General features: G+C 44.4%; 2 protein-coding genes across 2 annotated transcripts in view; one reads left to right on the top strand and one right to left on the bottom strand.

The window, feature by feature from the left end:
• The window catches only part of T265_10117 (hypothetical protein), a gene marked incomplete at both ends in the record, with an annotated part of 16,182 nt that extends 13,171 nt beyond the window's left edge, over nucleotides 1-3,011 (top strand). The window contains one exon of the mRNA XM_009176393.1: nucleotides 2,976-3,011. Coding sequence (XP_009174657.1) covers nucleotides 2,976-3,011 — 36 coding nt within the window. The remainder of the gene's footprint in view (nucleotides 1-2,975) is intronic.
• T265_15055 (hypothetical protein) overlaps nucleotides 1-24,248 on the bottom strand; it is a gene marked incomplete at both ends in the record, with an annotated part of 50,931 nt that overhangs the window by 19,683 nt on the left and 7,000 nt on the right. The window contains 7 exons of the mRNA XM_009176408.1: nucleotides 3,547-3,648; nucleotides 3,767-3,869; nucleotides 3,908-3,968; nucleotides 6,503-6,559; nucleotides 9,954-10,025; nucleotides 16,478-16,657; nucleotides 17,327-17,401. Of these exons, the coding sequence (XP_009174672.1) occupies nucleotides 3,547-3,648; nucleotides 3,767-3,869; nucleotides 3,908-3,968; nucleotides 6,503-6,559; nucleotides 9,954-10,025; nucleotides 16,478-16,657; nucleotides 17,327-17,401 (650 nt within the window). The remainder of the gene's footprint in view (nucleotides 1-3,546; nucleotides 3,649-3,766; nucleotides 3,870-3,907; nucleotides 3,969-6,502; nucleotides 6,560-9,953; nucleotides 10,026-16,477; nucleotides 16,658-17,326; nucleotides 17,402-24,248) is intronic.

The raw sequence follows: 24,248 nt of genomic DNA on the forward strand, positions 1-24,248 counted from the left end.
ACAACCGAAAACACGCTTTCTAACTGCCTCGTTACGGATTCGCCGACACCAACCCACACGAGCTATGGTTCTGAGACAACGATTGTCGAACACCTGAAGACGTCTCAGGTCCGCTGCTCGAATAGGCCAAGTCTCACAGCCATACAACAAAACAACCCGTACCTGTACCTACTTGATACATACGTCCCTTCAGATTCAGGGATAAACCACCCTGACGCCATAGGTGTCTCAAGTTAGCAAACGCGGCCCGAGCCTTGCAGATTCGTGCATTCACCTCATCTGTTACACTACAATCAGAACTAATACAACTTCCAAGATACGTAAAACGCTCCACAACTTCCAGTGCCTCTCCATGGATCGTAAATGGCGTGTTCAGTGACTGCACGTCCACAAGCATGACCTTACACTTTGTGGGTGCAAAGTGCATACCAAAGGACGGGATGACTTTGATCAGTTCATCCAAGAATACTTGCGCCTTTTCCTCCTCTTCGTTTCATTTGGCGAAACCAAAAACGCAAAATACCGTTAGTATTTCACAGAGGTGTTACGGCTGCATTTTTTTGGAAACTGCAACGGCTAGTTTCGTATAGTAGCTGCCAACCCGGGAATAAAGCACACACTAAATCGTTTGGTTCCAAACAAACGCAAACATACAGGAAAGAGTCAACAGACCACCTTATGAGTAGTGCACTACGAATATACACGTATCGCGATATCTCGAATATCCTAGCGACTGAAACACGAGGCAGCCTGGTGCAGCACATTCAGTTGCCTGGAAGATGAAACAACCACCTCCAAAGCATAGAAGCCAATCGCGCGGTTTTTTCCATGGTTCATTGCTTGGCTCTTAGGATGTGGAACAAAAAAAAACCAAGGTGAGATACCTCCCTTCCCGCAGCGTATTCACATTCAACTAAAGAAGCCAGTATGAAGCACAATCACACCGAAGTGTCAGCTGTCCTAGGCAGGATAAAACAAGCCTGTCCGGACGGTCGTGAGATACAGAATTAATAAGAATGAGTTTTGAAGGGAATGTGAAGAAAATGTTGTCTTCACGCGAGATGATGAGTCAGATGTGTTCTTCATTCGGTGACCATAATCCATGCGTCCAATCGGTGGGAGGGTTGAGCTCTTAGACCACCAGTCGACAACCTGTATATTCTACACACGACCATATGACTTCGATTCATTGGATGTAGATAACAACACGAAAATGGAACCAAGTTGAGTCTCTCGTTTATGATGTTTTTAAGCAACTGGATGTGCTGCGCCAGTTCGCCTCACGTTTCAGTTAGTAAGATTTTAGAGATATCACGATACGTTGTATGTACGTAATAATTTACCGAGGGCTCTTCGACAGCCTACATCCGGTTGCGCTCTTCTTGGGGCCCATCACGCAGGCGCAATTCCCGAGTTTCCGTCAACCTTATGTTATTGCGAAATCCACCAGGTGTGAAAAGAAATTCCAGATCAGACGGCGAAAATATCATTTAAGTGCTCCGGTTACTGGTTACGCCAAAATATGCTGCAGTCAGCGAGATCGACCCAAAGTCTTTTGCAGAGACCATCTGGCACAAGTCCTGCACAAAAAGAACGACAAACTTTAGCTTAGACTATCTGGCTAAAGCCCAACAGCACGCCCATCGCCGGAATCGATTACCAACCATGCTCTGTGAGGTGTCCAAAAAAACATGCGGATTCCAGTCTGGAAGGCGCTCAGTTTCAGAGCGATCATGTTGTAATGTCATCACTTGCCTTCCCAAACCTTTCGCCAAGCTGCAGCATAGTTAGAGTCAATAACAATATTACGACTAGAATGGGGCTTGAAGGCCTATGGAACATCTGTCTCATATAAATCTTTTCAAAGCATACTTGCCCTCAAGTTAGGTAAAACCCCGTTAACACAGGATAATTAGAACCATCCTTCAATCATGTTGGTGAGGGATTATCCGAATGTGATTTGGTGGCAAAATGACGCACCAATATGTCAGAAAATGACAGACCATGACTCGAACTGAGTAGGTTGAATGGAAGACAAATGGTCAAGGGAACTGTTATTGAAAACATTTACCAACAGTCAAGACGCTGGTTCTGCGTGCATGTTAGTTAGTTACCTAAGATCGTTCCATCAAAAACTGGATTCTTTTCTGTGTATGAGGCGAAACATCATTAGCACACTTGATTTCCATGCTCTTTGATTCTACTAGATTTCTCTTTCCGAAATTGAGATGGTCCTCAGATAACACCTAACAAACATTCCAGATAGCGTGGGCACACTCTCCAGAATGGGTACAACGTACCACATCATGGGGATATAGAGATCGTGGCCCCATTCAATAGTGTTCTCTGCTGAAAACGACTCACGGTAGCGTCTCATGATGGGACTATTGGTGTAACGGCGGATACTACTGATGAGGCGTGCGAGTAGTCTGTTTCCTCGTAGCTCCCCTTCGCGTTTATTGGAGGTGGGGTTTATTACGAAATTTGTGGAACTGCTTTGCAGCATTCGGTTACAATTGCGTCATAGTCAATGAATATCCAAGAGAGTTCAAGAAGAAGACAGATTTTTAGTTTTCTTTAAAAAAAAGGTGCAGATGAGAGGTTAACTTTCCTGTCCGATAGTTTGTAACTGTGTCGAGCTCCGATGCAAGAGCTTCCTTCGCGGCGGCCCAGTCCATCTTTCGAGGGCCCCTTCTGGCCACGTCCAGGGCCGCCTTCGCCCGGCCCCTGAGATTCTTCAGTGCCGCCAACTTACTCTGGTCAGTCTCCAGTCCAGCCGCCTCCGCAAACTCCTCGAAATCCTCCAAAAAAGTTCGCACATCCCCATCCTCAAAAGATAGTGGCCACGGGATCTTCATTCGTATCTTGGTCACGGCACCAAACGAAAGGAGGAAAGCCTTTGCCGCGGGGTTGTTTATTAGGAAACACCAAATAAATATCGGACAGGAAAGTTAACCTCTCATCTTTTTTTAAAGAGACTGAATATCCGTCTTCTTCTTGAACCCTCCTAGATAAACATCGGCCATCACACAATTGTAAACGAATGCTGCAAAGCAGCTCCACAAATTTCGTAATAATCCCCACTTTCCAATAGACGCGAAGCGGAGCTACGAGAAGACTACTCGCATGCTCATCAGTAGCGTCCGCCGTTACACTAGTAACCCAAGTAATTAGTAATACGGGCAAGTGTGATTCCGTACATACGTGATTATAACTTTTCGAGGGTCGTTCCCCGCCTTGGATTAGCAAACGCGATACTAAGAAGAATAAAAAACGAAAGGGTTACGGGTATGCGTCAGATAACAAAACATGCTTGCTCCGTTAGTATGTACTAAAGGCGAAAAACAAGCGAATCAGGTGTAGCGTGCATCCACATATTAACGACTGCGTGTATCCTGTTGGGGAAAATGTACACACTTCCCGGACAGATGCATCAACCTTGCTGCGTTTCAATGTGTGTTTGCAGGCGGATGCACAGGCAGAATGGCTTTCAGCACATCTAAATCTAACAAGTACCTACTATCGGAAACACGTTAGACAGCTTACTTCGCACTTTGTTGAAAAAACAACGGCTTGTTGGCCCGCGAGATAATCACATCGAACAATTCTCGCCAATCCTCCCCGATTAGGAACCGCATTCCGCGATCACTGAATTGAGAAAAGGATGGGAAAGGAATGTCACATAGGAATTACACAGATGCAAGAACTGCTTAACTGACAATCACACACAAGAGAACAGCAACAGAGGAAAAGGAAATGTACTCACATGAAAGCTGCAGAACTGTTTGAAATGAGGAACAATTTCCTCCCGTCCGTAACCAGTTTGTTAAGAAAGGCCGCCAAATGGGGGTCACGATAAATGTGTCGCTCTGTCAGCCAAATGAACGAAGAGGAAATTAGCGCTCACCTGGATTGGCCATAATATTCAAACCAAGTAGGCCGGATTTGTGGACTCGAGAAACGGAAGACTGAAAACAAAAACAGGGGAGAGACATGTCTAGATGTCTACCCGACAGTGATTCACCTCAAGATCAATGGACTAACCAGTTGATATACGAAAGTGATTCAAAGGGGCAACGGTTTCATGACCGTGGTACAGACCGGTTTCATTTCGGCAACTAAAGTCGCCAGGAAACAAGTAGAGTCAGGGGATGGAGTTGAGTATTACGGTGTTTTTGAAATTTGGTGCACTTTCGCGCTACTGTGTATTTCGAATAATTCGAATAATTGGAATGATAATTACAAGACACCGACACCGGATATAGACCATCTTTAGTTCAGTATTACACAAGAAAGCGCAACCATTCGTAGCATTAACGGTCGAAAACGTATCCTTTGTTAAGCAGAGAAGCGCAACAAAGCCTCTAGATTTTCACCCATGAGGCATCCAGGAAAATGCAGCCATTGATCCACCGTTCACCGAAAAACACGCTGCTCAACCGCTGGTGTACAAAGGAAGGTGGATTGCACATTTGAATCAATTTGAAACTACTTCCGAAAGCAAGACGTTTTCAATCCTCTTAATGACGGTCAGCTCTGGCAGTGCCATACAGGAGATTTGTACCAGAAACTACAGACCTTAGTACAAGCGAAGCCACTTTGTCTGAAGCGATAGCTCCCACTAATGTTACTGGGCCCTATTATTGTCAACAATAAGCCCTGACAAACAACGGCCGAATGTACACTCTAGAATGTTGAGTTGCGTTCATCCGTTTCGCAACGTCGTGTGCACTTCCCTGATGGACGGCCCGTGTGACATGGCAGTGATCCACTGGAAGATGTTTGCATTGATTGTGAACAACCACCAACCCATCGCTAGGAACCACCACGCTCCCGAACAACACACTGATGATGTCACCTCGATTGGTGATGAAACGCTTGTAATCGAATTGTCAAGCTGAGCGAACAACCCGACGACCAGTTTGTGATGTGTTTCAACGGAACACGCAGCGATGAGGATGCCTCAGGGTTCAGTCGCGTAGACGGCTAATATTGTGGCGGATTTATGGAAGCTGGTTTTTTGAGACGCAATCAAAGGCCAGCAATCAGTAATTACTGGTTACTGTTAAGGATGGTATTCCATCGTTTGGCTGACTGCTGAAAAGACAGTCCAACTTGAGGTCCCATAAACTTCAGTATCTCCTTCAAGAGGATGAAGCGAAAAACCAAGCAACCCCGGAGGGCGTTGCTTCTTAAGCTGGACTGTTATATCACTGTAGCAGTAAATTCAGGTACGAATTCCCTACTTGTGGCAGGGTCGCAGCATTTCATCAGTAAAAGTGTGCGGTAAAAATTTCTACCGGGACCTCGTTTCAAACATTCACACGAAAGTACTGCCAGTCTTGATGTGCATAATAGTGGCTAAGTTGTTGGTGCACAATCTTTGACGAGGCGATTGCGTTACGCGAACGGAAGGCTACATGCAGCAAGTTGATTGTTTCAAACCATTGCTTTCAAACATTGCTTCGATACCATGTGCGAAAACAACACAACCAAGGCGATCGGACTGATGGAAAACGGTAAGTACAAATGAAGATGTAGGAGGAGCCAGAACGAAGCTAGAGGAAGAGTATGTCATCCCAAGGTGTCAGGCTGGTTAGTTTCCTTGAATTCGATTCTCAGAATGGGCTGCCGAAGACTGGCTGCCTACAGCTACTAACGGAAACATCTGCAAAGAGAGCACTTGACTTGATGCCTGGACGCGGAAACAAGTACTATCGTCTTCTAAACATCAAGGGGTCTTCATCTTATTTATTCTGTGCTGCATATCGACTGTATGAGTTTCCACAACTTCAAATTATTGCTCTACTTGGCACAGATGTACATATGCGTCTTTGTTTGCAGAGTGCACTTGGGCTCCCATTCAAGAAATAAGGTTCTACTATACACACCTACTCATCAGTAGCATCATCTTACATAGAGCGTTTCTTCAGCCCCTCCTCCGCACTTGGAGATCACGTGATTCAAGTGTCCGTGAAATAGATGTAATACACAACTCATAAAGTTGCTGAAAACTCTAATACAGCCCACAATCGGTTTCGCACTTCTTAGCGCTTATCAGGTAAGCGCAGTTCCCGAGTTTCCGTCGACCTTATGTTCTACTTGAAACCAAATTGCACGAAATTAGCGAAATACACTCATTTGCACACAAATGTGGCTTTGCGAGAGACCAAGCTGAATCTCATTTATGTTTCTAAGCATTATGTCTATACATGTATCGCGATACCTCGAATATCGTAGCAACTGAAAGATCGGGCGGCCTGGTGCAGTACATTGTTGTTTAGAAACATCATAAACGAGAGATCCAGCTGGGTTCCAGGTGAGTCTCTTGCAAAACCCATTTTTTGGCAAACGAGTGTATTTCGCTAATGTCCGTAAAATAGTCCGTCAGCTGTGGAGGCAATAAAACCGGGAAAATATGTGAAAATAACCACAAACCGAACAACCGCAAACTACAACAGATCACGCAACCGGACAGACTTGCATTTATGGACAAACGTACCGAAACGTCCTGGTAAACGTTGATGGGCTGATACTTAATCTTCTGCCGTTCGAAAAGCTGGATAAAGAAAGAAGATGACATTTACGCGACTCTAAACACAGAGGGAATACAATAGTTGCACAGATCGATGGAACCGAAAGCAAACAAACAGCAATGGGAGCTCACTGAAGAATGCGCACTGTGAAAGGAAGAATGGTCACTTTGAAATACACCAATTAATAGTATTTCCACAAGTCATGGCACTTAATGGGACATTGTCTACAATAAGGTGAGAAGAACCAAGACGCCCGTGTACCTATGTCTCTCATTAGGTCCACTCAAACTGAACCGCGGTCTACCAGCTTAGAATCTCCCAGATTATAGTGTTAAACGCTAGGTCAAATGAGCGTCCATCAGCATTATCTCTGTTTTATGCTTTGACTGAACTGCTATAACTTATTTGAAAAGAGGTTCTGAACCAACAGGCTGTACACAAATAAGGTCAACCAGCCAGAGTATCTTTATACAAAAGTAGCACCCGATGCAAAACTGTCAACCATGTTGCACATGGCTGTTAGCTTTTCTGACACTAAAGATTTGCTAAGTCGCGTCATTTGTGGCGTCAAAAACGAGGTTTATTGAAGCTTCGTAAGATAGGTATGGTAGAAGTCTTGCTTTATGGTCGTGGCCCCTCCGATATGAAGCCCCAAAAACCTCAAAGCTCAGAGCGCGGCTGCATTCGTAACAGTAGCCGATACCCCAAAGGACGCACACAAGCATGCACTGCATAAATGAGCGCTTGGTAGCGAATTAGAATCACTAGAGCAATAAATAAGGCCCACCGGACTAAGGTTATTCAGACGTGTATCATATGTAACCAACCATCGTCTTCGAAGTCATACTAGATAAAGATCAGAGGAAAAAAGACACGGACGCGCGAAACGACAACTACTACATCTCTGGGATTCGTTGGGGTACATGTGATCATTTTCGCAGATTAGAAACTCCACGGGACACGGACTTTAACTGATTCCAATCACTTTCTAGTTGCACTGCCTAGCTGAGGTTTGCCTGTCGTTGTATCTCATGTTCTTGTTGGCTGGGTCAGTCCCACTGCTACTCTGACGTGACGGTGATATGTATTTATCCAACTGTTCCTCCGAAGTGAGTGTGCTTTACATTTTATCGATTTCCGAAAGGAGGAAGGGCTCTGTAACAAAGGCCCCATTTTCCCCCTCTCTTTATACTCATAACTAAAGTATTGCTTCCTCACGTATGTACGCCACTACTGATTGCTGATGTACTGCTATCGATGACGATGATGAAGCAGTAAGATTGGACACAATGGCGAAACCATGATCTATGGCGTCTCGCGTGACGCAACCTGTGATCCAGGAGAAAGGAATACACACACGGAAGGGGACAAAGACTGCGGGATCTCAACACTTTATTGCGGTAATTAGGTAGAAGTTTAAATCCTAAGTAGGAAAACACGATGTATCATGAGTGTTCTTAGTCCTGCAGCTGAAGGGATGAAAATAAAGTGTTGACGTTATGTGCCTCCATCTTCTCGCTGTATCAGTTGAATGGATGAAAGGTGGTGATCTCAAAAGAAGAAACACTGGATGAACGTGGCACCGTACTAATAAATTTGCCCATGACTGGTTTCTCCTTTCTTGGGACTTATAAGAGAAGCACAGTCCCCGTTCGAACCAAATTAGTGTTTCCCGAAGAAGCTTCGCATTTTCCTGTGATAGGTATCAAGAAACTATGAATCGGTTGAAATGCAACTCAGCCACTCGCCTACTGGTTTTCCTGAAGTTCAACATGTTTCTGCTCATCCGTTATAGATCTCCCTATGATCAAATTGCCGTATACTGCGTAGTTAAAACACTGCGCATCCATTTTTGTATCAAGATTTGCACCAGTGAGAATGGTCTTGCTTATGCTTGATACTTTTGGGCTGTGAGCAAAAAGGGTGCCATGTGTTAACACACAAGTAAAGCAGTTGTGTAGTTCACAAGTGGGTGGCTCAATGGGAAAAGCTTTCCCTTGATGCATTCCATTAATCTGACACTAAACGGGTTTGTTACGATGCCCGAGCTAACGGCCCACCGAGAATATGTGCACAAGCTTTGAGGATGGGTGATGCATTGCGAATGTGACCACTATGAATGGGCATATATAGAAAATACGTGACCGCATATTAAACATGGGCTGGTACGTGCCTCCGGATGTGTCTTTCCGATCGAACTGCATACTTGCGCACGATAGATAATGCGACATGTGGCCGTGTGTGTGCAGCCAACTGAACGGCGTTTACGCGGGCTACACGCGAGGTAATAAGAACGGAGGGGAAAAGGGGAGCAGTTTTGAAACCTTCAATATACCCAACTGATGACTTTTAACCGTCAAGTCATGTGGGAATAGTTGAAGTATCTGGTGTCCTCAATGCATTTCATTCGGAACCTGAGAACACAGTCCGAGATGAGATCTCAACAGTTCTTTTACTTTCATCAATCGTCAACGCAAAACATACACCTGTAGATGTAGCACTCGTAACAGCATTGGAAAACATGCAGCCAGATGAAATAAGGAGCTTGAAATAAGTATCATTGCAAACCAGCGCGCTGAACCAACGCCTTTTATGCATAAATTATCCCAGCTTACCCAGTGATGCCTTATCCAATGCTAACAATCAGGGGGGAGTGAATAAAAGAACGCTGAGTATTGTGAGGTCACAGGAGGGCTGCCGCTGACGGTAGGCAACGTTTACGAAATCAAAACGAATAATTTGTAGAGGAGATATTCCGTAATTACAGCAGGCCGCATGCCTGCATATTCGCAAAACAGGTCAAGAATGTAAAATAGTGTTAGGTAAATAAGAAGTGGTTTGGTTCAACATCAACGGATTGTCTCTGTGGGACTTAGCAAAAAGTGGAGCAGAAGGAGAAGGGTACGTACTGGGTACGAAAAACCCCCATATCCTCAAGGAAAACCATCAATAAGAATGGGGCCTACACGCTTGGGCAGAATTAGACTAAACACACCTGAGTATCCTACTGAAGTAAGGCACCATCAGCGGCAGTGACCCAGAGTACCTTGCGAATCTCGCCCGACGTAAGCCCCGCGCACAACGATAGGCGAACTCTAGCTAGGCAACGGCGCACGCGACGTAATTACATCTACACCACGGTGAATGGGTCCAATTTCTTTACATAGTGTCATTCACTTTCTATGTACCATACGCTATGTCGCATGCCTTCAAGTGCACATTTTCTAGTGTATTCGCTGTGATCACGGTACGTACAGGTTTATCAATTAGCGACAACACCGATATGAAAAAAGCCGGGAATTGCACAGCAACTACGCATCGAAAGGGCACAGGAACTGAACGATTAATACGGTGTATTGGGCGATTGGGTAAGACAAGGGGACAAATATGTGAAAACGCATGTTTAGAATTACCTACCTCGATAATGGACGAAAGTAGATAGAATTCTGGTATCGTGAAGAAGTCCATTAGCTGGAACATGAGAGGGTGCTGATGGAAAAAGGAGAAAGAAATGGGAATGCATCATCGAAGACATCTAGAGAGTTATGGTCAATATACAACTAGGATGAAAACTGGGGAAAGGCGGGAATCTATGGAGGATACAGAGTCAAGCCCAAAAAGGTCACCGTCACATGATTCCGTGTCTTCTTACACAGACTGAATGGAAATATCCGCCATAATCCTAAAAAGGATTGTCGGGAACAAACTGAAATCCTGCTGTGAAGTTGGTATAAATTATCATGGAAATTTCATAGGTGAATTTGAAAGAAGCTTCACTGTGGGTGCCACATACTCAGGAGTGGTGTGATTCGTCAGGAACGTACACAGGGATATATCCAATTTCACATCAAGTGAAACATGATGTGGCCTGTGTAAAACACATTGAATTGGAGATCAGCCTGGATTTAGCTGCGTCTCACTTTATAGCCAAATTAGTTTGAAAATGAGTGAATTTTGCGAATTCAATACACTCATTATTCTGGCTGCACTACAGCGTGTAACTCGCTAGCCCAGAGCTAGCGAACAGTGCATCAGCGAAAAGCAGCAATAGGATCCCGTCTTGCAACAGAAGCGCCAGAAAATTGTCTTACAACGCACCGGCCCCAGTTGTCGCCAGGCGAAAATCCGCGCGATACACACAAGATGTGCAGTGTAAACATCCGAAAGGCACGTTCAGGAGCTTAGTCGACACCGTCGACACATGAACAAAAGGGCTTGCAAAACTGCTTGAAGGCCTTCAGAAGGGAGCTGAACAACTCATCATTTAAAACCAATGCTCATTGAGCTACATAAGTCTATTTCATCTCCTGTTTGCTTTTTCAGTGTTTCAAATCTTACGATAAAAATGACTAAACTGCAGAACAAAATACCGACCACAACCGTGTACCATAAGGTTCACCGTGGTAGATATTGTGATGTACCACACATATGGAATGACATCTCCTACTAACCAGAACGAGTGACGAGACCAGAGCCTGATGGTGGGTAGCCAGTGGTTTTCAGTGTAAACGTCCACGGAGAGTAACAGAGCACCGCTGAGAATTAATTAATGACGCACATTTGAACAGACCATTAAGTTGAAAAAATGTGAAAAGCGACGATTTTCATACAGGTCAGCATGCCAAATGACCAGAAAGTATCCGACATCCATCTGTCGCCAACCATAACGTCTAAGTTGAGACTTCGGGAATATTAATTGCTTGTAACCTCAATCCCTGATGGAGTCGTTGGAAGGACTCTGAGGCTCAACCACAAACGCCTACCAGGGCCCTGTGGTTGATCCGCAAGTAGTTGGCTATTTAACCGAACCAAGTAGAAAACTATCTCATCTCACTACCAGACTTTGTGTGAACGACGGTTTTGAACTCAAACATATGTGGAATGCTCCAATCCTACATTTTTATTATTCGGATTAACAACCATCTTCCACTGATTTTCGGCACTCACATGCAGTTGTAGCACCGATAAACAGTTGCGCTGGAAGAAGGCATAGACAACTGAACAGTCGGATGAGGGGCAGATACACAGAACGAGCAGAATAGATTTTTACGTGAATATGAAACTGCGTCAGAAGCTTCCTGTTAAAAGAACAAGGAGAGTAAGTGCACCTCAGTGTCGAGAAGCAATTTTTATTCATCCCTGCGATTTTCACTACAAAACGGATTCTACTATCTTTTTGATGTAGGAGTAGCAACTCGACGGAGACATTCGGAGATGTGAACCATATAAACCTCCTAGAAGCTAGGTGATGGTGCCTCTCCGGGCAATACAATGAGCTGTCTACCATCCTGATACTACACACATTCGTTCTGCTCGAGTCAAATGTCAACAAGGTTAGGTGTTGCCAATTCTATATGACAAGACCAGGAGAATGTGCAGTGGGTTCTGAGTAATGGAAACAAAATGTCCTTCGGGAGGGAACTTATGTAGTTAAGAAGTGTTTAATCATTGTTATCAACGAAGATGTGGCACGAGTTGGTCGGATTTCCCAGTTCGTCATAAACTATGGGTACTGGGTGCATGTGTTCCGGAAGTCAGTCAAAAAATGGAGTCACCTTTGTTTGCTTGCTGCAGAAATACACATAGCGCAACATCCGGTCTGGGTAAATCTATTGGTCTTTCCCGCATTCCCACCAATTCTTTCCCAGTCACCATTGAATTGAACAGACGTTTGATCGACTGCCTCAACAACGCAATCTTATGTTTAGATGACACAGCAGACTAATAGCAAGAAACCTACAGGATATGCTCTCTCGTAAATGGCGATTTCCTTTTTCAAGCTTAAATTCATTCTATTCAGGAGAACCGTTTACTTTCATGTGGTTTGACCAGGTTTACGCGGTTGTTCGGCATTTCATTCGCTTATTCTGGTAAGCATGCCTCCACTTGCGCAATCGATGTATCAATCGGTGTGTTGGGTCACGCACGCCCAGAGGAGTGAGCAATCAGCACACGATGTACCGGTTTACTATCTCAGAATGGATGGACAATAGCTCCATACATACAACGAAAGGATAAACACAGAACGCATACTTTTTGGAATGTAAGCCCATCAAAACAGTCCGGAATAGACAATCCGTTTCAAAAAGAAGCGTCGGCTCCTTCTGGCACCTGATATAGCACAAATTTCTAAGCCACAAGGTGACTGGATTCCACCTCATGACATTCAGATCGATACTGAAAACGAGGTTTCACCAGACTTCCCCACAAAACAGAAGGAATTCACAAGTTTAAAATGAAATCACATGGCGAAAATAGAGCGACAGATGTATGTATATGTTTTTCGGATTTTGGCATGGCAAATGTTTGACCTGCAAGATTGCCCTCTGGTGAAGTGCTAACCACCCAAGAAAGTACCATCACTCACTGTTCGGAAATTCCACAACTAGGTTGTCTTTACAAACAAAAGGACGCACACAAGTCCCTCTACAGGAAGTCAAATGGATCACTCTCCCAAGACTAGGAGGTTAACTGCAACGGCAACAATGCGCACCGCCTTCTGTCGGCACGTAGTCCAAGCGCCCTTTTTCCGATCGAAACCCAAGGCTTTGTATTTCACAAGGAACTCTCGTCCGGATCCAACTTCGTTCTTCGGTGTCCGTGAGTAGGTTCATTCGTTCTCCGTAGACAGCTGCTCGAATGAGTTTAAGTTGATCGTTATGGTCTTGATCATCAGACCACGAGGTCAAAGTTCACCAATTGTCTAGCGGTTCCCTCTGTGCCGGTCTCTAAGCCAACTTGTGAGTCAACCGAATCCACGTTCGTATTCCATCGCTGAAAACAGCAACGCTGGCAAATCCAATGTTTACACACAAAAAAGACTTGTTTCATTCTTTAATGTGTTGACGCGTTGCGCAGCAAATCCCTTCCAGTTCTCCATGTTTTCCCTCGGTTTATTCTGTTCCAACCACGTATCCCCAAAAAACCCTGTTCTTGGACTTGTGATGATCTCGAAATTTTCCCCAAACCGTGTTTCATTCGTTTTTCCATCTGGCTTTTCACCCCCCGCTGAACAAGTGTTCCATCGATGTCCATCACACACAGGACATTTCGGAATTAGTCGTGGCTGCATCGGTGCTATGAACAACAATTATGTAGTTTCTGATGACCTGAGGGGTTTTTATGAAGACAATCCCAGGCCCGTTCAAACTCGATCAGATATTTATTCCACACGGCTCAATCATGGTCTCCCGCAGGCTCTGAAGAAGAACGACCTTATGTCAAACCATTGGCATCACCGTTGTTCGCCGTCTTAGTCCCGTAAAGAATGTCCGCGTAAAGCTAAAACAAACTTTGTCAAATGAAGGGCTGACAAATTATTGTTTATTTTTTCAGTAATCAGCTCAGTTTGTGGTACCGTCAAATCTGTTATCCGTAAGTACCTTGTCGATATCATGATTATAGCGCGGCAAGATTCGTCCCTTAAGAGAAAATTTTGGATCTTTTCCAAGCTGTTTTCATCATCCATATCTAGTCAAACTGTTTCCCCATCATTAGCGAAATACACTCATTTACACACCAACTTGGTTTTGGCGAGAGACTCACCTGAAACCCAGCTGAATCTCCCGTGATGTTTGAAACGTTTAAGCCTTGCGGTCTCTAATGTATGCAGTCCCCCAGGGATTGATAACATCTTTCTAAGTGCTCTAAAGACTTGCGCTTGAACTTGCAACTATCACCTTCAAACCTTACTCTCTACAAGGATTAAGTTCCACTTTCACACATTTGCAAAGTGATGCGACCCAACTGATCCTCATCATCGTCTCATCTTACTTACTGGTTTATCAATAGTTATGTGATCTAACGTCGCCAGGCAGCTGCTCTTCAGCCTTCAAGGCTGTCAGTGCCTCAGAAATCGTCGGTATAGATTCAATGAAGACAGCCACACCGTTACCTTGCTGACGATAGTCGCCAAACGACCGATTTTTTTTACAATCGCCAGCTCATTGTCGAGCTCTGAGTCACTACTACTGCTACTACCAAGCTGTGTTCTGGTGAACCAATGCTGTCCCCATTGCGTGTGATGTTACCGTTTCATTCATCTTTGTGAACACAGCCACTGCCTCTGAGTGACTGCTCTATATTGACTTGCTTAAATGACAAGTTAAGAGAACGCTTTTCAGGCTCGGTTTGATTTGTTCAGTGTCCTTCACATTCTGGGTATTCAACTATAACGATTCTCCTGACTTAAGAGACCACCGCCCATTTCAATCTCACGTTTTCTTGCAATGAACTGTTTGAACAGATCGCGCTGAGTTCTTCTGTCCCCACAGCGCGCGGCAGAAAGCCTGATTCCTCGAACCAATGTAGTACGACAAAAATTCGCCAAGGACGGTACGTAGCGTCAAATGAACTGGTTCAAACCAAAGGGACCATCGTTAGTGGTTATCGGAAATGAAACATAACATGAAAGGAGAACGGTCGCAAACTGGTTAGTACTGAACGCACATTCAATCGTAACTCAATCTGCTAGTATATTATTTCTCTTCCACATAGAATGGTTTGGTTATGACGGAAGTAGTTTCCGAAACAAAAGAGAACAGCGATGATTGGGCGACGACAACAAAACAATAGAAATAGTGTAGCACGTCAGATAAACTAAAGCGTCTGTAACAAGTACCATGGTGGAGAAAGTGAGAGGGCAATGTATGTAAACAAAAGAATGTAACACAGCCATCAGAATATAATTCTGTATCCTTGATTAAGACCAAGGGCACAAATCCAGTTTTGGGGAGATATAAATTTTGGAAGAAGGAGACACAGGATGGAAACCACTGGTAGTTTATGACAAATTCGGTTAATCAGCAAGTCCAAACGGAACCCTTTCCATGCACCAGTACACGCAAAGGATCGTCCGAACGAAACTGAAAATTGGAATGATCAACGTATTTCAAGACGGGAAATTCAGACGCCAAGGCGAGAGCTCACTCGAACACTGACCAACAGGCTGGAGTAGGAGAGTCCTATTTCAAATACATGGACATCGATTAATGAGGACGCAGACCGAAATGTCCAACACCACGACCGTCGAACCGCCCAGGCTAGAAGCAAGCACATCAACACACACACATGCTGCTACCTACGGCACAACAACTGGAGTAATGATCAAGCCACCTAGATTGGTGATGAAACGTTTGCAACTAAGCTGTCTAGCTCAGTGGACGCTGCACAATACCTGAACTTACAAAATCGTCCCCAGCAGCACGGCGTGAACCGTATCATAAACCCGGTTGAAACCGGTATGAACCCACTGCAAGGGACGTCTCACCCAGACTAGCGACGTACTGATCGCAATCACAAACTGTGCATGACACGAAAGACCAGAGAATCTATTATTTATTATGAATTAAAGAGACTCAGGAACAACCACATTTGTTCGCGTTACGCCATCTGGCCCTGCATTAGTTCCATTGCATCGAAGGAAGAATAATCCTAAGCTGATCGCTATCTAGCGGTGTTCACGTGATTCTATACCGACAATCGGGTAGTGTCTGTCGTCTGTAAGGTTAATCCAAATAGTATTTTTATCCAATCAAGGGCACTAATACGCTTGAGGCACCGGTCGAATGTAGATCACATGCTTGGGACTGTAAGAGTAAGTGCACGTGAAACAAATTGTTGTTGCATTGATAACTTCGAAGTCTTTCGGGTTCAGATCTCACTAGATGTTGATAACAGTCACATTGTTGCAGATTCCGAACAAGGGTTGGAAAGCTGGACAGTCCTGACGGGAGTCTGAGAACACGCCTACACTGTCCTACAAGAGGTAACCAAGAAGGAATACTTCGAAAACTGCCCAGTATTTACAAAATGCAGTACATTACCGATTTCAAAACCTCTCCTCCATGACCTGGAAGAAGACGTACGGGAGTGATATGTTACCTGGGGCAATAGAAAGCACTGACTAGGAAACCACAGTATCAGGTAGAGACAACACTGACCTTGGATGAGCTGCGCATTGCGAGGGCAGAACTAGTAAGGGTATTTTGCTTTAAAATATCGCTGGGCAAATGACTTCCATTGTACACCTCGAGGGTCTCCTCACAAGATACCGGCGTGAAGCCACGATAGACCGTATCCAGTTGGATGTGATGATAGGCATCCACCTTCATCAAATAGCCCTGGAAAAGTGTAAGTAAGAAGTTGTGGGTGTACATAGTATAAGCCGAACTGCAGATATTCACAAACACTGGTGGTCTACCTGTTCAGTTAGATAAAGTAGATGGACTGATAATATTGTGATCGACTCCACAGATTACCAGGCTGTCTTATCGAAAATGGAAAACCGGACTAATAGCACATCTGAAGTTGCCACAGGGACGCTGTTTGACCTCCAGTCTTCGAAAACGCCATGCATTATTCAGGAAAAAGAGACAACCTGTAATTTGCTAGAATTCGCCACTAATGATGTCTCCATTCGAAGCTTTTCCACCGTTTAGTATTCGAAAATCGCCCTATCAATCCGACCTAAACGGTTTTCCCATACTGAATCAGTCTCCACCAAAGTCAGATAGTTGAACAGTTGTGATCCGTGCCAAAACACGCTGGTAAGTCTCTATACGGTGGACAAACTGTTCACCAGTCTGAAAGATACTACTGCTTGAGACAATACCGCAAACAAAGCACCATGGAAGAATAATGACCTTTAAGTCAGATACAAAACGGATAAACAAAAGAGCAAAAAAGAGAAGTTCTACCGGATAAAAACATACAGTTGTTCACTAGTAACGAATCACCTGTGCTATATTCTCCCAAGATAAATACAATGATCGAGGAAAAACGAGACGTACTTTTTTCACGTCATAATGTAGACCACGAATGGCGAAGTCAGGGCTGTAGGTGAAATTCATCAGATCATCCGGATACTATAAAAAAATGCAAAAAAAAGAAGGTAAAAAAATAGGCTTCCACTATGGTAACCAATGAAAACAGCAATGCAAAGTATCAGGTTGGAAGTGATCGGACTGTGCAGATACGAAAGAAAATGCAACAACAAGAAAATCAGGCGACTTTGAGGCACAATGTTAAACAGGATGTTCAAGCCACATGCTGAGCTGCAGATGTTCAGAGTAGCCACAATTTCAATCAACTTTCATAGGTATGATATTACGAGCAATCAAGCTGAATATGCGATTGCAATTGGGCTGAACGAGATTGAATAAGAGACTTGCAAGAAATCGACTACACAAATTAACATTGCCACTAAGCATGGGCAATCCGGATATCACAAACGAACTCGTTCGGACAGCTTGCTCCAGAAGCAGGGCTCTTCTGAACTCAAAGCGGATCATATCGATAATTATTCTTAGAGCTCCCCGTAGTAAAGCAACATCAGAAAAAGTACATTCTGACTGAGACGTCATGCTAAATAGTCCAGTTTGTGGAGGCGTGTCAACCGGACCTGAACATAGCTTTTAGACGAATCGTCCAATGAATAACAGAAAAGTGCAATACAGATGAGGGTATTGTTGACAACGTATCCGTCGGTCAACTGCAGTGTTCTAACTTAAATGACTGAAGCGGCAATGGCTACCAATGGCTGCAAAATAGAGGCTCGGAAACAGCGCGTGGCTGCATTCCTGGCTACCAACTGTCTGCACCAACTGAGTCTGTGAATAACTGTAAAAATATAAAATATTGAGGAAACGCTTGCGCTACGTGAGGCCGTCAAAGGATCCGTGCTCTGCTTCGGCTATTGACCCCGACCTATTGCGGTCGATAGGATAAGGGTGACAGCACTCCATAACCCTAGAAAACGATATCAATCAGTTCTTGGAAGAATACTGCTCACAAGCTTGTAGGGTCATTCGCTGGCATTCAGTTAAGCGCCCCGTTAAAATAAGACTGAGGTGCGCAAGAGCATACTTCGAGATTTCTGTAAAAGTTGGGTTGACTGAAACTCGGGGACTGTGCCTACCTGATGAGCCCCAAGAGGGGCGAAACCGATTGTGAGCCGTTGAAAAGTTCTCAGCACCCTGGTGAGTAGTGTCGATTCATATCGAATACCGTACCAACTGAAACATACGGCAGCCTTGTGCAGCATATTCAGTCGAAGAGTGTCATAAACGAGAGATTCAGCTGGGAATCAGTCGAGTCTCCGTTAAAACCAAATTGGTGTGCAAATGAGCGTAGTCTGGTGAGATCAAGTATATTAAACAAAGGGGTTTACGAACGCGTCACGTACCACACATGAACCATATTCTCTTCAGAAGCGCAACTACTCAAGCCTTTAAATTGTCGGAAAGACGATACTGATAGTGCGAATCATAGTTAATTCACTCAACGCAGTAAATATCTCGCAAAATGAGGAATCGAAAACGGATGTGTAACAGCGGAGCATGCATACTCACTGATCACCACCAACAGATTGTTTCAACACAGTAATCCACCTTCGTGGTCTCCTCAAGACCATAATACAGTTGGAAGGTGAGGTAGAATAACTGTCTCCAAAAATCGAACGAACCGTAAGCGGATAAAGCATGTCCACAAATCACAAATCTCGAAAGCAAGGGTTGGAGAAAGACATGCGTAGGTTTTATGTGCTGCCTATCAGCACATCAAACCGCAAAAGTAGACGGTTTTCGCGCTCATGTGACGTTATTCATAGACGAGAATGGAACCTTTATTGGCCTTTATTTATAAACGAATTTGCGTATGTACCGCCTAAAACACCCTATCATGTAAACAGGCACAAAGAGAATTCGTTTGCCGTCAGGATAAGCCGGGGTTCAAGTGACCAAGCGCTGTCGAAATGCAGGAACTAACGCCTGTGGACGAGTCACTAAAAAGCTGAATCAGTTACTTAGTTGCATTCAAATCAAATCGTTCAGCCGTAGCACCCTTTCGGTGTGTAGGTGCTATGTCAACGGGAGGCACAAGGGCTGGGATACTCCCGGGTGGTCAAAGCCTATATAGAAGCAGTCGAAATGCCGAGGTTGGGCTTCAACCACAAACCTTCCGATCCGTAAGCTGGCGCTTTAAACACTGAGCTACCTCGAGCCCATAAGTTGTCTTACGGTGGTGACGAAACAATGCTGTTTCGTCTATCCACCAGCAAACATACATACGTTCCTTCAGATGTCCTCGGCAGTGCAGCGCCCACTGGTGTGTGACAGTCAGTAGAGCTAGCTAGAATATACAGATGGGCGGTCGAAACAGCTTGTATCCTTGTTGAGGCTCATCGATCGTAAGCGACCATCTGAATTAAAAAAAAAATAGTGTCTGGCAATCAGACACACGTGCCTCGTAGTTGACATTTATGGTCACATTCATATCAAGTGCAACCTAGTCCATCTGAAACCCAAATTCACTTGAACGAACTGAAGGTGACCCCGAGGGCGCATTTCCACTCACACATCGACAGCACGCAACGACTGCGCGCTAAAGAAAAACAGCGAGCATTGACAGGCAGTTAACCAATCAACATGTTGGTTTCATTTTACCCAATAGTTTGGGTCCAGTGTAGTGAGTCTGTTCTGATTATTCTACTCCTTCGCTACGTATTTTCTTGACCCATCGTAATGACAGAGATAAGAGCAGAATGCACATCAGTTTGATGACTACCGAAACCCACCCAACAGTCTTGTTACAATCTGTGCCCGAAGAAGATGTGATGACTTAAGTGGGAACAACGAGAACGTGAATTAAAGTCATTCACTCTAGCTGGAGAGCTGACCAGTAGTTCACAACTTGAGCAAATTGTGACAGAAATACAGAGAACTGTGAGAATGGGACGACAATGACGTAAGTCCTCATACAAGTGAAATAATGTGATACGGCACATGTGGACTACTCCCAATGATACAATGAGAACCACACAGTTGCAGAATGAGTCTATTTCTTACACAATCGACCATGAAACATGTAGTAAAGATCAAAATAGGTAAATTAACAAACTGCTTTCAGTTGTTCTAATTGCAACAGAAAAGCTCATCACACATTGGGAAATCGAACGTTTTTAGCAATGTGGGAGTAATAACAGATTGATCATGCACAGACCAATTGGAGATCCAGTCTACCGACATTGGTGTACCAATGCAATTATATACCAAACAAAACGTATGAAATTTCCCGGACAGACACCACAGAACTAATCGAGAGTAGTGAACTAATGTAATGCAGTTCGTTGGATCTCGTGGCCTGACGCAACCGGAGACTGAGATGTGTGATCTATGAGGCTTTTGTCTTCCTTGAGTAAGACAATGTCGACATGCTGCAATATGATCATAGTGAGACGTCTATGGCACGCATCCTGCCACTCGGTAGATGCAGGAAGTTAGTCAGACGTTTCAAAGATGAACTAGTATGTTACTACGGTATTTGATAATGGTTCATCATCAATTTTAGACTGACCTAGGTTAGAAGCAGTTGTGAGTAATAATTTACGACTAGATGTAAACACGCGGTAACAAAATCAGAAAGACTAGTTTCCTTTTCCGGAGACATAATATGGGTGGATCTTTTTCGTTTTGCAGTCCGAGTATGCGAATCCCGTTCTTTGGAGGATTGTGTTGAGAGCTAATGGATCGGAGACTACACATTTTCTCAAAAGTTCTCGCGCGGTACTAATTATAGATAAACGCAACGTTATTACGACCAACGTTCTCACATGCAGATACCTAATTCCAGAAAGAGTATTGTGATGTTAAAATTGGTCTGGTTCATGACCCTCAAAATCAGTTACATTGATTTCCTTGGCGAAGCAGGTCCTCTTTTGATGTGTTTTAAAGTTATTTTTCCCGCAGTTCCAATGAACTCGAGGTATTCCATAAATCGAGGTCAAAATCAAGGGTGAGATGGCGCTCTAAAAGGCAAACCCATCAAACGATTCCTCTCAAAGTACATGATCCATGGTTTTTCCACGGGTTTAAGACGCAGAGGAACTTCGAACAAACCGGTGAGTTCAAGGGTTCTCATCATATTCGATCAGTGGAAAACCACAGGTGCCAAAGCACGTGTACATGTGCAAATTCGACATATATATTAACCTCGGATGGAGGGAGTACGTTCCACAGTGTGCATTTCTTACTGAGCGACAACTGATGGGCTGTAGTTTGACTTGCCACCCACCCATTTTGGCTTATGTCTTCAGTGGCTTTACCATATAGAACCACGGGTGTCTGATTTCGTACAGGCCAGAGATGTTGCCATAATGGAACCAACATTTTGTTACTAACAGAGTGACACTGAAAATTCGTCTCTTTGTAGGATTGCCGCACACGTCACCAGATGTAGTGTTCTTATCAACCCAGTTCACATGTTATTGGATATTCCGTTATTTGGGAACCAAAACAACAGGCTTTTGTCTACGAGTGTCCATCTTTCACTTGTGCGACTTAGCTTAAAAGGAGAGTCGTAACTACTTTTCGAGTAAACCCGTGAGCACTGTATAGTTACCGTATTGGGCAGCTTGACTACCAGAGATTAACTCTCCAGGAAAAGAGCGACAAAATTTGGTCATTGTAGATCCGCAACATACGGTATATTAGGACCAAACATAGGGCATCAGATGATTTATTAGTGACCCCGTCGTGTCAGTAATTATCCTTCTCTGAGGCAAGTATGCAAGTGAACATTCCACAATCTGTTTTGACGGTTGGATTATGCACAAGTTATAAAATAACAATAATAATTGTTCAGCTGTGACAAACTCTAGGTTCCCAGCTGCCATGACACCTGAAGGAAGCACGAAATCCAAGATATTACCAGGTGGCCCAAGCCAAGACAGGAACAGTAGAGATACCAGCGTTGGGTCCGAAGTTCGTACCGTAACCACTGAGCTAACTCGTAGAAGTGTAGGTAGGTTACCTGCAGACCTAAAAGATATTGTTCCACCCCCACATAACTAAAGTTCTCTACTATCCTAGAGGAAAGATGACGTTCACCGTTGTGTCCACTAGTACGGACAAAAAACATGTAACATATTAGCAGCCTTTCGAATCCGTGACTCTTTTAACCCTCAAGCGTGGGCCAGACGGAAACAACATTTTACCACTGCGAGCACCGACACCTAGTATAGGCATGTGTAATGCACGAACATCTCGACTTATTCATGGAAAAGTCAACCTTGTCAATGAGATTCTTCTAAAGTTGATCCAGCATAACAAATACTTCCATCTCGAATATGTCCGGTTGGATAACAGGGATCACCACACACCACTCAAGCGCAAACAGGTATTTCTGTTCAGAGGCGAAAATCCACTCAGGTATCAGACACATAGAGTAGAGGTTCTGGTTGGTGCGCATCAACAGGAGCGGAACTTGAATCATGTGGACTCACCAGATAATTGCGCCAGGACAGGAGTCCTGAACAGAGCAATCTCTCCTTTTTCCAACTTGAGATTTGCACTTGGCTAGGTGAACAGTGGTTACCGTCTCGAACGAAAAGACGATTCATGCAGGACAAACTGATCGTATAAAATTCCACGAACTCGTGACAGTGCTGCTCTACTGTGTCACTCCTTGGAAAGCTGTACTATACGACAAGAGGCAGCGGCAATGAGGTAGGGAATTTACAACAAAGGTCCACACAGAAGTGCGCTTCTGCACCCTCGAGGCATACAAGCAAAGTCCGACAGCCAAACCTCCACGTGAAATCGAGCCGGTGGAGCTGAATCAATTCATACTTGGCTTCTGCATCGATAGCAGAAAAAAAACAGATATTTATATGCCCAAGAAGGATCCCCACTCACATATCGGATGCTTTTGAACGTTCTGAGAACAACCGTAACGTGATCAGAACTAAGAAAATTTGATCGTCATTTTCTGGTTTGCCATGCGACGGCTGACCACATCCGAACAACCGAGTGGTCATCCCAAAACGAGCCACACTCTTTTACGTTCCTCCGCCACCTGTAGTTTGTTGTGATGATTTCTGTTCGTGACTTTGGTTCAATACGAGACAGTTGACTTCAAGAGACGCAGTAAAAACATTAAATTGGGATGCCGTGCTGGCCAGAGGCAGATTGCGCGGACACACAAGTGGAGCGGTCTGTAGGTGGGAACTAAGCACACTAACCAGTTGCTTTTCCCTTGAGAGATTGAGCGTCCATGTCTGCGGAATTCAAGTAGAATAATCCGTTCTTTGACGTGGCGGATCTAGCGGGTCATCTCCACCAGATTCTGGATGGCTTTCTGGTGAAACATTAACCGATACTGGAAGGGAGAAAGATTTCGAGTCCGGCTTATCTTCGTTCGCCGAGGACTTTCAGATGATGATGATGAACTAAAGTACACTCTGTAAACGTATTCGAAATGATGACAGTGCTGGAATGACATGGCCAAATTTCGGATAGCGTGTCTGTCCGAGAAGCTAACTGATCGATGGGTTTGAAGATGAGGGTGTTGAAACCAGCCATGTGGGAGGATGGTTAACTGGGCCTTCGGATAGAAATTCGGGTAGCAGCAGAAAGAGGTGAAAAACGACAAGGTGGAAATTTTCATCGCGGTTGTTTATGTGCTACAAAGAGATTGAGGAACCTCATCCAGCGCTCTAGACTCGAAACACTGGCCCGCGGGGCAGCAGGTGATAGGGTTTCCTGAGGGGAGGGGCAGCAGCCAAAAAGTCCGAGCCACTTGACTGTGGAGGACTTACCTAGCTCGATAGTCAACGAAGTAATGTAAGGACGTGTGACCCCTAAATGTGCTCCATACAGCAGATGATTTTTGGAGAGAACCAATCTTGGTTGTTTGAATCAATTCGAACGTATTGCA

The sequence above is a fragment of the Opisthorchis viverrini genome (assembly GCF_000715545.1).
Source record: "Opisthorchis viverrini unplaced genomic scaffold opera_v5_343, whole genome shotgun sequence".
Taxonomy (NCBI): domain Eukaryota; kingdom Metazoa; phylum Platyhelminthes; class Trematoda; order Opisthorchiida; family Opisthorchiidae; genus Opisthorchis; species Opisthorchis viverrini.